Below are 14,130 nucleotides of genomic sequence, written 5' to 3'. Positions count from 1 at the left end.
CCTTCTTTGTTTGGCTACGATATACTCATAAAGGGGGTCATGAGATGGAAACAGAGGGAAACCAGTAGCCTCAGGAAATAGTCCTCTCCAAAAGCCACCAACACTATACCTGCTCAAAGGAGCCATATGGACCCTAGTAAAGAATCTCATGAGTATCACCCTCTTAGGGTTTATCAGCAGACGGGCCGAGCCAACAACACTACGATCGACAACAGAGCAGCTAATCAGCCTTAGGGGAGGAAAGACAGACGCACTCTTTCCATCTATGCTTCCTTGTCGGCACTCTTGCTAATGACTCGACTGCACCAGCCCACGGCCATCCTGGCTAATCTACTCGCCTCCTTCTCTATTGCCCCGCGCTGTGATCGGCTTGATATAGCCTAGCTCGTCAAGGGTGGTGAGTACCTCCTTGAGCCAAATCCGACAGGAGATTACCTCGGGGAAGGGGGTCGAGTGCGTGGTCGGAATCTCTCGCAGCCGATCACCTAGGGAAACATGAAGAACGTTGTCTAGGACACCCACTTTCAGCGCAGCTTTGAGTTTGCTGGGACTAGCCATGTTGTAGGTATGTGCTGTCTCTAGCGTTCACACAGTCCTGTTCTCTTTATTCGTGAGGCGATACTTGACACCCGTCGTGGGCGATTTAGCCAGATACAGGCCCCCAGTGGAAGGTATCTGGAGTGCCACGGTCAGAAAGCAGAACGTAGAGCCCGTCAGTTTCAAAGCTTAAATGATGAGCCATCGTTGCGTGCCAGTATATAGCGCTAGGCAAAACGCAAAAAAATTAGAACCCGGGGGAAGTAGTAGTCTAACCTAGGGTAGAAAGTTTATGTTTGATTATAATTCTATCTGGTCCGAGGGAGGGTGGTAAAGCATGCCCACTTATAAGGTTGAGAATGAGCCGCGCATGGGTGTTGAAACGTGCAATGATACCCACGCCTCACGGATAGGGACCGTCTAGATTGAGACTCACGACGAATCAGGACTGGAGAGGGACGATTTTGCCGGTTTGGATGCTTCTGGTCCTGTGCATATGGGCCATTGCGTGCAGGGATCCTCGCTTGAGCGCAAAGCTTCGGTAGGGCGAGCCAATCCTGCCGGCATGGTTTTCTTTGTTGTTCGCCTTCAATCGACTTGCACAGACACGGACTGTGCGAGTACACTCCAGTCTGGACTCATTATGGGGCGTTTATGGAGCCGTATTAGCCATTTGTTACATGGCTAGTAAGTTGGGTTTCAGGTGAATGGTTGCTCACCCTATCATCGACGCTGGCATGGCAGCATTTGTTGGATGTAGGGGTTGAAAGCAATAGTGATTGGAGAAAACCCTGCTCTGGCTGAGTGTCTGACATCAATTTTTCTGAGAAGTTGTTTATCTTATATGGTCGGGAACATATGATATCTCGTGATCTGTGATACATGATCCAGTCAGTGATATCTCTTCTATTTCGTCACTCACTCTTCAACCCTCGAATCCCTTACCTATGTACAACGACGTCAGTGTATCCCCTCAGAGGTCATACCCTAGTTGCAAACATTGGCATTAACTCTTCTAGTTGCCACGAAGGAAATTCACGCCACCATGGGAGCCAATGTTTCTGTCAATGGCGCATATATCACCGATTAAGTTGTGGTTGACACACAATGGCTAGACAAAAGGATTAGTGCAGATACCTGAAACAACACTTTAAGCAGCTGGGCTCGGCTCCGGTCCTCTATCATAGTTTGATAGCCCGAGTGCGCCGAGATCTCGTCGAAAGTTTAACTCTTATGTCCAAGAGGCCGCCAATCATCCGAGTCTCGTTGCCCGAGTGAAACCTGTGTAGGTCATCCTATCGTCCAATTATGGTGTGGGCCATATGTAGGAGGAATACAGTCCTGAAGTGAACTTCCTTTCTCTTTGTCGAAGTATAGCCACTTGCCATTACCATGTCATGAACTGGTGTTGTAGGTTAATTAGGATGGCCTACTCTATATCACATGTAATTCTACACTCATTTAGTCGAGACCATTACATAAATAAATTTCCTTAAATGCAGGAGCAGTATACGGGTGGCATAACAATAAGTCCTTCATCTTTATATCCGTAGCCAGGTTAATTCCAAACACTATAACTTCTACCTCATGAGATTCCCATTCAATATGTACTATCTAACTCCAAACGTTACTAGTCCGTTCCGATATTTCACCTACAGCGATGAGATGACAACATATGAACTGCAAAATATTACAGCTCTACCCTCCCGGGTCCATACTCGTCAGACTTGAAGCTTTCTGCGGCTTTAGCAGCCATAGCGTCCCAGTGAGCAAGTGTCTCAGCGGATGCTACCGAGTTATCTCCAAGGCCAGGCTTGCCGTCGAGGAAAGCCAGTCCCTCCATGGCCCGACCCCCACAGGCTCGCTGCAGAGCTAAAAAGGCGAAATGACCCCCAATCACCGGCCGAGCGAAGAAATTCGGCCCTGGGAATTCACCGTTGCCCTCTGTATTATGCAGATCGGTGAAGGGACGGTCGGTCACCGTCTCGTTCACCCATCTAGCCACGGACTCGAGAATCTCGCTACGCACGTCCTTGCTGGCGACAGCCATGGAGAAAAACTCCCAGTCCGTCTTGGTATACAGGTGACGGCTATCCAGGGGAAGGCCGTACTTTTGACGTACATAGTGGTACCAAATAGACTGCTTCTGATAGATGTGGTGTGGAACAAATCCGGACTTCTTGGCTTGTAAGCGGAGTGGCTTTTGGCCAGTGTGTGCAGGGGAAATATCCGTGCCCTCCAGGTGGAAGCAAAGCTGGGCATCCGCATACAAGTTGTAAATCGTAGTCCAAGATCCATACCAGTCATAAGCAAGTTTGGCATGCGTTTCATCTCGAGACATGCCAAATTCTTCCCACTTACCGATGTAGGTTTCGGAAATATTCTGTTCCCGAGTCAACGGATTTGCGGCCTCAGGTCTCGTGGGGTATACGAACCTTATAATGGGAAGCATCTGCCCGGTGTCCAGCCACTTCAGCTAGCTTGCTCATAGCATTTATACCGATGATGCCTTTGAGTGCAAGGTTCGTCTGAAGAGCAAGCCAGCCAGCAAAATCATCCGTGGAAACTACTTTCGTCAGCTTTCTGTTCTTTTTCGCAAGACAAGGGGTCCTTACGCTGGTTAGCAGGCTCCAAGGAGTATTCCACCAGGTAACTAGTCCACTGGCTCCAGAGTTTGTAACTACGTTGAACCCACTTCTCTGCCAAATGTTCGCCTGCGGCGCCGCCGCCCCACCTTCCGTCTTGCTTGTCAATCCCTCCCAGCGCTTGAAGGTTATCGAGGGGGAAGTAGCCAGGATTCTTCTCATATGTTTGAGAAGCCGTACCCCGAGTAGACCAAACAGAGGACGCGGCCGAATCCTCAGAATAACGCAAGGAATTCACTACGGCCAGGCCCATAATGAGGATGTTACCACACTCCTCCACAGGCATGTATTCATCGTTGCCATCTGGATGCCCCGTTGCGTTGGGGAAATGTGTTCCCAGGTCGTGCATAGCATATTTGTTCGGGTATTGTCCACTCAGCATATGCTCGATCAGTGGCTCGAGAAGATAAGCCAACCATCGTGGATTGGTGTACAGGAAGAACGGAAATGAGGGAAAGATGACGTCTATCGTCTGGAAATTACCGTTCGAAGAAATCTCCTTCAGGAACAAAATCGGGTCCTCGGGTGTCCCAGCAAAGGTGGTTGCTCCCATAACCTGTCGGGCCGTAAGGGCCACGATGTCCACATAGTCGTAAGCTCCCGACTGGTAGGCATCCTTAGCCAATCGTTCTGAATACTCAGAGGCCAACGAGCCCGCATTAGTCAAATCATCGTAATGGAAGCTTAGCAGGGCCTCCTCATTGGTGAACCAAGACCTCCAGAGAGGTCGCATCAAAGTTAGCCCACGAGAAGAGGCATACTGAACGACTGGATCTTGAATGAGAGCAAGAGTGAAGGTCACGCTGTCGCTAGCAGGGCCTGCTTGCTTTGAGGGGGCGAAAGATTTGGAGAACGCAAAGACCGGTTCTCGGTCACCGACGGCACGGAAAGCGTCATCAATCTCATTACGCAAGGCTCCTTCGGCAGCAAACCCACGCCGCACAGCCAAGGCTTCTCCAGATTGGTATTGGACATCCTAACTAAGTGTTAGCCGTGGCACCTAAGACTGATGGCGACACTTGTCCAAGGAATACGAACAGCAGGACCAGTAAAGTGAAGGGTACCCCATTCGGCCCGGTCACCGATCTCTGATAGTAGCAGCTCTGTTTCTCTCTTGAATCGCCATCTCTGAAGAGTAGGCTTACTATGTTTGGCATCGAAGCCGTCGTATTGCCAGGTGATTTTGCTCCCCTCATCTCCGCTTACCCAGTGGCCATTGACATCCATATAAATGTTGAGACCTACATCACCATGGACATGAATTGTTACATATGAAGCCGGAATCGACTGCCGCAGAGTCGAAGTAGGCGTTATGGGAGACAAGAAAGAGACAGTGATCTCAAGAGGAGTAGAGGCCGATGTGGTATCCGAGTCAATGCGATAAGTTAGATTAGTGGTGGATGCGTCGTAGTTAGATCCAAGGTAAGTTGGGAATCTAACTTTCGGTGAGCTAAGCTCTTGTTAGAAGTTATTTTCAACGGTAATGCCATGCACACGGCGGACTTACTCGAAATCAGAAGGCAAGGATTCATGAGGCTTGCCTAGCAATGGGTACACGGTCCCCGTACTGGGAATGTGTGCCATCAAGGAGAGACCTATTTCCTCTCCGGTATAGAACATGGGCCATTTGGACCATGGCGCTTCACGGGCGTTCCCTAGCCAAGTACTAAGGTAGGGATTTCGTACAATCAGCGGCAGGACGGGCGGAGTCAGTGACGATGCCGTACTGACTGCCGCCTGGAGGGCAGCTGTCAGCACTGCGAAGGATAGACGCATCACGGTTGGATTGAATCGATCACACGTGTGATGGAAGAGCTTGAATGAAGGCTACAAGGTAGAAGGCGGAGGAGGAGTGAGCGTGAGCGTAGAGGGTTAAGGTATGCAGGCGCCGACCACGTGCAACCCCCGTGATGCAATCAAGTGTTTCGGAGAAGTTCCCAAACAGTAATGATCTACTTCAATTGAATCCCATTCTCGGGGACAGGGCTACTCGACCTTGGATATGATATAGGGAATTATAAGAAAGAGAGACACAAAAAGCCGATAGAGAAAGATTCCGTGTCCGTTCAATGGCATTAGCAAAGCGGTTGGTTTTAATGGATGGACGGATTTCTTTGGAACCTCAAAAATGCGGGGAAAGCTTTCCACTGTTGGATGACTTAAGCTGTCACGGGGAGGGGAGAGCCCTGGGGACCAATGATCAGGGAGAAGGCCTCGGGGAAATCTATCCAGGAAAGTAAACAATTGCATAATTTCCAATTAACCTAGGTAGTACAATCCCACTTTGACCTTCCTTCTAGAGCGAAGATGTTATGCTCTGGGAGGGGGGGTTGATGAAGTATAGTAGAAAGGAAGATAGGATGAAGAAGGAACTATAACATCCATTTGATACCACAATATATGACCGTTAACTGCGCCTTGAATACAACAGCTTTTCCCTTTTGCTATAGAAATCCAGTCGTCTCCATGGATTCAATACGTTAGCATTTTCAATACCTGGTTGATCTGTAGTCTGGGAGAATATATGCTAGCTTGCATTCTGTGGTACCACTATCAATTTTATAGCATTTCTATCTTGTGGAATCAGGCCACATATAAAAGCGCTCATGATTTCCAATTAAATTTACCTTCTTGAAAGTTCTATAAGATTATAGGTCTAATCATTTTGACATCGTATCTTATAACAATATTACAATATCTTCTACGATATACGTGCTAGAGTGATGTTAAAGAATGTGTAGTACTCTGTACTTCTCTGTACATGTTTATATATACGGAATATTCTCGCGACCTTTCTACTCCGCAATAAATCCAGTCGTATTTTGTCCTCACCCAATTTCTAGTATTCAATATATATTCCTTGAGCTATCTTTCAGAGCATACCCTCTAGATTCTCCGACTAGTTACTTGTACCTTACTACCAACAGGACAACTTCATCTCTCTTCCCCTGGGTGGGGCGACATGCTCGGGTGGCACGTGCACAGCAGTCTAGACTCAAGCGGGCAGTTGCTAAGACTAAATCGAAAACTAGACAACATTTGTTTACAACTGATGGCTGGAAAGAGTCGCGCGAGTAGCGACTCTTGTGAGCACTTTGCTAATCGATATCTATATTCATTCTATCATGCTTCTAGTCCCGATTTTTATGTGCCTGCTAGACTTTGAACGAGGATCACGTTGCGATCTCGGGGGTGCTCCACATCAGTTGAATTCCTGTAGTCACAAGGACCACATGCTGCGCATTCCAATTATGTCTGAGCAACGCATGTTGACTTAATTGACCCAGTTCTCTTTTACATTATGCAATTGAATATAGGAGGATTGTCGAAGGCTACGGGGAAGCCTGCAGATGTGTGTTGTGGCTTGCATGGCGTCTCCGCGGAGGTGGTTTTCCCATAGTTTTCAGCTCTGTCGGTCGATTCCTAGAACTTGGACAAACACTTTTGAAAGAAGTGCCATGTATGTACCCCCGTAAGACTTAGTAGATTGGAACCTGAGAAGGAACACCGGGTAGAAATCCAGAGGGGTTGCATGGGGGATATGTGCGAGAAGTGGATATCACACGTCGCGGGGAGTGGACTAAGTCACGTCTCCCTCCAAACGGCTTGGGAATAGCGCGAGATACACCAAACTACAACGCGATTGAATCTCCCACGCGACTACTCAACCACCTTGCCTCACAACAAACGAAAACATCTCTTCTCGTTCGAATGGTTTTGCTCTTTCCATTCTTACTCTATTTATTTTGTATCTCAACCAACGCCAAATACTCCTGCTCTTCCCAAACCTGCTTTTGGAACCCTAACCTGTCTTCCGTTCTTCGTGCGGGTTCGTTCCTCTTGAACCTCCAATTCCTCCTATCCAACCTCCCTCTATTCCTCTTACCCTCTCCGTAACCTCCTAATAATTTCCGGAATGTACTCGACTACGTTACACCCTAGCCCCGTCAAAGACGGCAGGCGTATTCTCGGCGAAAAGACCGCCAACGCGTGTCTGTCACCCGCACACCATCGGCACGATGTCTCACCCAGCAAACGCTCGCTTCTCGAAGCGTCTTCACCCAAAAAGCTCCTCCCCTCTCCCTTATTTGTCGGCCAGAAACGCACAATTGACCAGGTGGACGATGGCCAAGGGAACAATGGCAACGCGCAGGCTCAACATGGCGAGTCTCGGGCGGAAACACAGACAGTGCATGACGTGTACGAGGAAGCTCGCATGCACTCTACAACTCAAAAAGATGATTGGGTAAGCAGAGGGACAGACTTTTTGTGGCACCTGGAGACTTGCAAAGTGGAATTGGGGCTGATAATAATGGGTAGCCATGCCATCAACAAGCAGACGCGACGGGGCCCGATGTAGATCAATCTCGGGAGTCAAATAAACAACAATCACAGCAGCCACAATCACCGACACAGACCACGGGACTTGCTGAATGCTCTGCCCAAAAAAGTGAGACAGGCCCAGTGCGACCCGTTCCTGAAGATCCCGAAACGCGCAAACTATTTATCCAAGAAGTGAGTATCTTTGATTGTCTATGGACATACCCTGATCTAACCCCACCAAACAGAAAGCAAGCCTTCTTCGTAACCGAATCCAAAGCGCCATGCGCCACGTTAGAGACCCCCAATTTGATCGTCGTTTGTCTGAACTAGAGGCTCACAGTCGCAAATTTCCGCGTCTATCACTCCCTGGGACAGTCGCGCCCAGCCACCAGAAGGAGGCTGTGACACCGCGCCGACAAGATGAGGAAGCCATACCCTCTACCACGCCCCGTCCTTTTCAATCTGCTCTAGAGTTCAAGTCCAGTGCCGAATCATCATCTATTCCTCTCGGATTATCATCACCTCCCCTATCGACAGGCAATGACGGTTCCCAGGATCATATGAAGACGCCTACACAGAGGAGTCATCGTCGGACTGGGACAGCAGGCTCCCCAATGCAGCTCAGCAGTCCTCCAGCTACCATATCGCGGACCGGCCGTGACAGGATGGTCGGAGAGGTCGACGAGCAAGATGTTGGCGAAGGAAACCTACCGGAGAAACAGGCTGTAACACCGACTCAAAGGGGAGATGCTGTTGATGGGCTTCTGAAACTCATGAATACGGGGGATAAGCGTGAAAACGCGAACGCTTGGACTGGCTGATTCTGGCTTATGATGACGAAAATGACCGTTCTGTCTTGGATTGTATACTACGTTGCCATAATCCTATGCACAGGTCTAGATGCACTGGCCATCTAGGATGCTGAGGACACCACGACGCGTCTACTGGGGATCGGTGTGCTCTTCTTGGTCCACTGTCTATGAAGGCAAGGGCGATAAAGCATAACCAGAACTCCTCGCTATCGCCGTATGATGAGTTGCTTGGTGCCTCTCTCCATTGCCTCAGGGCAGTGATAACTAATCAATGATACCACATACTGTTCGACGAGTTCACTGATGTCACTTTTTGCATGTATCTACGCTTCCATAGAACATAGAGTTCAGTACATCAATCTGAGAACACCCATGTGGTATCCCTGGCTTTGACCATTTAGCCACCTCTTCAATCCATTTCCCTCGTCGGAGACAGGTAACATCTTGTTATGCGGACCTCTTCCACACACTGACCCAGTCGGTCCCTTGTCCCATCTTATGGGATCGCTTTGGCTTCCAGTGCTCGGTTCTCATCAAGCCCTTAGCCCCATCTACCTCCAACGGGATGATGGGAGCCCCTTCCTGATCGTACCGCAGTTCAACACCGGGGTAGCTGAGGTGAGCCATATACATGACTGGAGAAGCTCCCCACGGCGGTCCACCAGTCGACAATTCCTTGTACGTTGGGAATTCGATACAGATCAATATGCTGTCAGGGTGCGTCGAGAGCAACTCTACGGAACGAGCTGCCCACGCCGGACGCAGAGAAGGTGGTAGCGCACAGAAGAACTAGAAAGAAAAAAGAGGAATTTCATACCATTAGCCATGCCATCGACAACTTGCACATCGCTATTCTAGCGCTGTTAAAGCTTACCGTGTAATCGTAAATCAGTTCAAATTTGCCCAGCCCATCCACTCCACTAAACCAATGGTCGTCGAAGAAGTCGCCGAGTACGAATCGAACCTTACCGGCTCCAATCGCCTCGCTAGACACTGGATAGTCATCCAAGTGCTCCTGGGCCCAGTTTTCAGCCTGGCGGACTGCCTCTGCCGATACCTCTAACCCATACGCATCGTATCCCACACTCGCCAGGAGGAGAACATCATACCCACGACCACAGCCTGGCACGAGAGCCCGCTTACGTCGCTGGTTCCCACCCTCTTCAACAAGCACGGATGCTCCCAGAAGATCTTTGCGGTCGGCAAGTGTGTCGACCAATGCAGGATTGGGGACACCCTGATCCCATGGAAGGAAATCGCCTTCATCCCACAACGCAGCCCAGCGCGTATTCTGTGAAGGGCCGTCACCGCTGAAATGCTCTTTTAGTCGGTTACGGGTCTCTTCATTGAAGGGAGCTACCTGTGGGGATGCCATAGCTAATAAGATTTCTCCTTTAGGTTGTGAAGCAAGGGTGTGAGAAGATGAGTGTCTGGCGACACCCAGCTTCAGCGTTGCTTGAAGATTATAATACAGTCGAGCAGGGCTTATCCTAACGAGCCATGCCCTTTCCTCTCCTCCCCAAGCGAGACTTCTAGCGCTTGGTCGCCGTATGAAGCGTCCCCGAGACTCACAAGATGACGTGTATGACGTGTACGTCCAAAACGTCAAGTAAAGGGCTGCTGTCAATCCGAATAGCCGATTATTTATTGCGCATCGTATCTATGGATAACGCTATCAAACAATAACTACCCTGCTGCTACACATGGTCGCGTGACATCCAAGTGATGGCGTGTGCATGATGCAGGAAACCACGTATGGAATTGAGAGACGCAAAACACTCGGATCAAGGACTGGGAATATTGAACAAAAGCCAGTTAAAGAGCCGGAGTGACTTCTGTAAAATGTTAAATAAACTCTAAGCCACCTTCTATTGCCTATCACGGAAGCAGACAGCCATACACACCGGACCATATATGCAGTATATTGGATGCCATTCTCCCCTGGAGGCCACCGATAGGTATGGCTGTCAAAGATGTATATGCGGCTCATCAACAACCACATAGAAATAAAAAAAAAAGCATCCATGGCAGGTCTCTCGTATCTACCCGACTATGATGTCGATGCCATCCGGGAGACAGAATACCCAATGCTCAAAGGTACTATGCTAAATACATCGAAACCTTCATGGGGAGAAGGCAAGTGAGCTGACAGTGCGATCATTCACTGTAGAAGAGGTCTATCTAGACCACACCGGTGCGACAGTATACCCGCAATCCTCAATCAGAGCCTTTGCCGATGAGCTGAAGTACAATCTCTATGGGAATCCGCACTCAGAATCTCGGTCATCCAGTCTATGCACCAGGAGGATTGACGAGATCCGAAGACAGACTTTGGATTTCTTTCATGCAGACCCCGAACACTTTGACATTGTTTTTGTGCAAAACGCTACCAACGCGGTCAAACTTGTTGTTCAAGCCCTGAAGGATAGGCCCATGACCACTACCCCGAAGAAGACGTTCATGGGCCCAAGACTTTGGGTTGGCTACCACGTCGAGTCACATACCAGTATCATTGGCATCAGAGAGCTGGCCGACGCCGGTAGCCATTGCTTCACGACGGAGGAAGAAGTATATAATTGGCTCAACTCGAGGTCTGCCCACGAAGATGTAGACCGGGTGCCATCTCAATCATCGAAGACCTTCCAGGTGGGCCTTTTCTCCTATCCTGGGCAATCGAACATGAATGGACACAGACTCCCATTGGACTGGCCAGGCCGTCTCCGGCGGTCTCGACTATCTGCTCATCAGAAGATATATAGTCTCTGGGACGCTGCCGCGCTGGCGTCTACGTCACCGCTAGATTTCAGTGACCTGGCGGAATCCCCTGACTTCACAGTCGTAAGCTTCTACAAGATATTTGGCTTCCCGGATCTGGGAGGTCTGATTGTGCGCAAAGCTTCCGCAAGAGTTTTGACCGAACGGCCATACTTTGGTGGAGGAACTGTGGAGATGGTGGTCGCTGCTGGCGGCTCATGGCATTCAAAAAAGTTAGGCCAGGCCCACGAGGCTCTCGAAGACGGTACCGTGCCTTTCCATGATATCATTGCTCTGGGAAATGCCCTAACTGCTCACCGGCAGTTATACGGGTCGCAAGAGAGTGTATCCCGACACACCTCATCCCTAGCAGCTATCTGTCATGACTTTCTCTTGTCCCTGCGCCATCCCAATGGGACCAACGTCTGTGAAGTCTATCGAGATCCAGCTGCACGCTATGGCCCAACTATTGCCTTCAACCTGAGAACGGATGAAGGCAATTGGGTCGGGCTGCCTGAGCTCCAGCAAGCAGCCAATGAGCATCGCATTCACATCCGCACAGGCGACGTCTGCAACCCCGGGGGTATCGCCATGGCCCTAAGATTGGAGCCATGGGAACTCCTCAGAAACTACGCCGCTGGAATCCGGTGTGGATGTAAGGGTATCATTGTGGATTCCAAACCGTCTGGGATCGTGCGAGCCAGCTTTGGCGCCATGAGTACAATGGGGGATCTAGAAGCATTCATGGGCTTTTTGAAACAAACATACGCTTCGGGTCCATGTAAGAGTTTACCAGAAGCTCTTCCGTCCTTGCCAAGTACTCTGCACGTTGCGAACATTCTAATTTACCCCATCCAGGGATGCGGAGCCTACTATGTCAAGGACAAGGAGCCGTGGAACGTCACAGCTGCCGGCTTGCAGTGGGATCGACAATGGTGCTTAGTTGATCTTCAAGATAGGAGGGTCTTGACGCAAAAGAAAGCCCCATGTCTGGTGCTGGTTCATCCTGAAATCGATGCAAAAGAGGGAACACTGAAAGTCAGCTTACATCGCTCACTGAAGATCTGTCCTACGTTACAAGGAGACATTACGGTGCCAATAGACAATTCGGACAAGTGCAAAGAATGCTTTCCAAGGAATGATGTCGGTGTCTGGGACGACTCCCGAGAGAGGACGATAACAGTGAGCGTCTTCCTATCTCCGGAGATTGAGATGTTTTTTACCGCAGCGCTTGGGGTTCATTGCACCTTGGCCAAAGTCCGCGATCAGGAGTGCTTACTGCTGCCCCCTGTGATACCGGCCAAGACGATACCAAGTGTGACTGTCGAGCTGGACACTCAGATGGAAGACAATGAAGAAATTAATGAGCACATCGTCGACCCTCTCTCCGTCTCACGCCCCCGGCCTCTAGCGCTGGCCGAGACTCTCCGTGCCAATCTTCTCCTAACTTCGGAAGACCGACATAACGGCCAATGTTGGCATTATCTGCGCATGGGCAAGAGATATACAGAGGGAAGTAATTCCGACGGGGAGCACCCAACTAAGATGTATCATCTTGCGCGTATGCAAAAGCTGGATATTTCGGCGCAGGGCCGAAACCCCCATTGGTTTGAGACGAAGACGCCTCTAATAACGGTCGCCTGGGAGGCGGAAGCATCGAGGGCTGTAGATGCAGGCGAGGAAATGCTACCGATCCGTACTCAACAAACTGTTCAGCTCTGAGAATTTCAGCTGACAGGCCACACTCTCTTTCCTTATATACACGCTCACGTAAGTTGAGCCATGTGGCTTTTCTAGTGGTTCAAGTGTACATAGTCTCACACTGGACTAGCGCGATCAAATTGAAATCCAGAGTGAGAGGCATATGTACTAGATGTATTTGGAGTATACATACGGATAACAAATACCCCAACATAAGCTTGCTCTCTAGGAAAATATTCGCATTTCTAGGAATAAGAGGGATTTTTATGGGGGAAGGTTCTCCCGGGTTGTATTTTGGGGTAAGTTCTTGTATACTTTGATCTGCCATTTATATCTTCCTTCTTTCTTTATTTTTTTGTTCTTATAGAACTTGTATCAATTTCCCTAAAAAGACACAGAACAGATATCATTCCTACAACATCATGTCCCCCACAACCATGAAAGCCATCCAGATCCAACGATTCAACAAACCCTACCATGTATCCCTTGACCCCGTCCCCAACCCCGAGCCATACCAAGTGTTGGTCCGCGTCAAGGCCACCGGGTTCTGTCACACAGACTTGATGGCCCTGAATAATGAATTCAACATGAAGTTGCCCTTTATCAGATCGCACGAGCCCGCCGAGATCATTGAAGAAGTCAGCGCGAAGGTTACGGGGCTTCAAGAGAGGCGACCGGGTGGGCTGTATCAACTTTGATAGTGTCTGTGGTGAGACTTAGCCGATCGTTTCCCCCTTGTTTGATTCCTGAACAGTATAATACGGTACAGGCAAATGGCGCGATTTCTTGCGATAGGCCCTTGCTACTGATCATCCGGCGGTGTTTTAGTTGGCGGCGGCTCTTACGAGGAAGCATAGGAAAGATGGTGCTCTTGGGTCAGCCTGAGAAGAGGATTACCACGTCTTATCATACAGTTTATCTATAAGGATATTCGATTGGTTGGGACCTTGGGGGCTGATACTGCGCACGAGTTCATCCGGTTGTTCTCATCGGAACAAGCTTTATGTTGAAACCACGGAGTGGAGATTGGAGAAAGCGGAGCAGATGAAGCAACAGTATTTGTCGGGCCCGAGCACTGGGACAAATGTCATCGTTATGGACTAGGGCTCTGTCGATGTGGGATATTCTAGACTCCTGTGGATGTTGTCACGGCATATGGATGGACATAAAGAGTATAAAAAATTTGATACATACTTCTAGAAATAAACTGGACGTCAATTTGTTTTCTAATAATTGTCGTAGTTAGCTTAGCTGTAATATTATGATCTATCATTTTAGACGCATGAGATTCACGAGAGAGCTGCATTAAATAGATTGAGTTGTAGAAGAAGGAAAAGAAGAAAAGAAGAAAAGAAGCC

The 14,130-nt window shown here is 49.2% G+C and overlaps 5 protein-coding genes across 5 annotated transcripts; 2 read left to right on the top strand and 3 right to left on the bottom strand.

Annotated features, from left to right (window-relative positions):
- Positions 1-263: 263 nt before the first annotated feature.
- On the bottom strand, positions 264-558 carry BDW43DRAFT_315784 (uncharacterized protein; the record flags this gene model as incomplete). The annotated part of the gene is made up of 2 exons (XM_032048143.1): positions 264-380; positions 436-558. 2 exons carry the CDS (start codon positions 556-558, stop codon positions 264-266), a joined length of 240 nt encoding a protein of 79 aa, XP_031895401.1.
- A 1,489-nt stretch (positions 559-2,047) lies between these two features.
- BDW43DRAFT_290813 (putative glutaminase) lies at positions 2,048-5,316 on the bottom strand. The gene is made up of 5 exons (XM_032043552.1): positions 4,690-5,316; positions 4,221-4,632; positions 3,153-4,158; positions 2,973-3,103; positions 2,048-2,920 (listed from the first exon to the last, which is right to left on the bottom strand). Exons 1-5 carry the CDS (start codon positions 4,956-4,958, stop codon positions 2,228-2,230), a joined length of 2,511 nt encoding a protein of 836 aa, XP_031895400.1. The 5' UTR covers positions 4,959-5,316; the 3' UTR covers positions 2,048-2,227.
- A 1,524-nt stretch (positions 5,317-6,840) lies between these two features.
- Positions 6,841-8,648, top strand: BDW43DRAFT_213866 (uncharacterized protein). Its single transcript, XM_032039302.1, has 3 exons — positions 6,841-7,428; positions 7,503-7,697; positions 7,751-8,648. The coding sequence occupies exons 1-3, from the start codon at positions 7,099-7,101 to the stop codon at positions 8,324-8,326; spliced, it is 1,101 nt and encodes a 366-aa protein (XP_031895399.1). The 5' UTR covers positions 6,841-7,098; the 3' UTR covers positions 8,327-8,648.
- Positions 8,649-8,764: 116 nt separating this feature from the next.
- Positions 8,765-10,022, bottom strand: BDW43DRAFT_303786 (putative thiol methyltransferase; the record flags this gene model as incomplete). Its single annotated transcript, XM_032045476.1, has 3 exons — positions 8,765-9,106; positions 9,192-9,694; positions 10,019-10,022. 3 exons carry the CDS (start codon positions 10,020-10,022, stop codon positions 8,765-8,767), a joined length of 849 nt encoding a protein of 282 aa, XP_031895398.1.
- Positions 10,023-10,442: 420 nt separating this feature from the next.
- BDW43DRAFT_322893 (PLP-dependent transferase) lies at positions 10,443-13,684 on the top strand (the record flags this gene model as incomplete). The annotated part of the gene is made up of 3 exons (XM_032049641.1): positions 10,443-10,457; positions 10,565-12,736; positions 13,165-13,684. 3 exons carry the CDS (start codon positions 10,443-10,445, stop codon positions 13,468-13,470), a joined length of 2,493 nt encoding a protein of 830 aa, XP_031895397.1. The 3' UTR covers positions 13,471-13,684.
- Positions 13,685-14,130: the final 446 nt, after the last annotated feature.

The sequence above is a fragment of the Aspergillus alliaceus genome (assembly GCF_009176365.1).
Source record: "Aspergillus alliaceus strain CBS 536.65 unplaced genomic scaffold BDW43scaffold_63, whole genome shotgun sequence".
NCBI lineage: Eukaryota > Fungi > Ascomycota > Eurotiomycetes > Eurotiales > Aspergillaceae > Aspergillus > Aspergillus alliaceus.
This window is presented reverse-complemented; position numbering and strand designations above follow the sequence as displayed.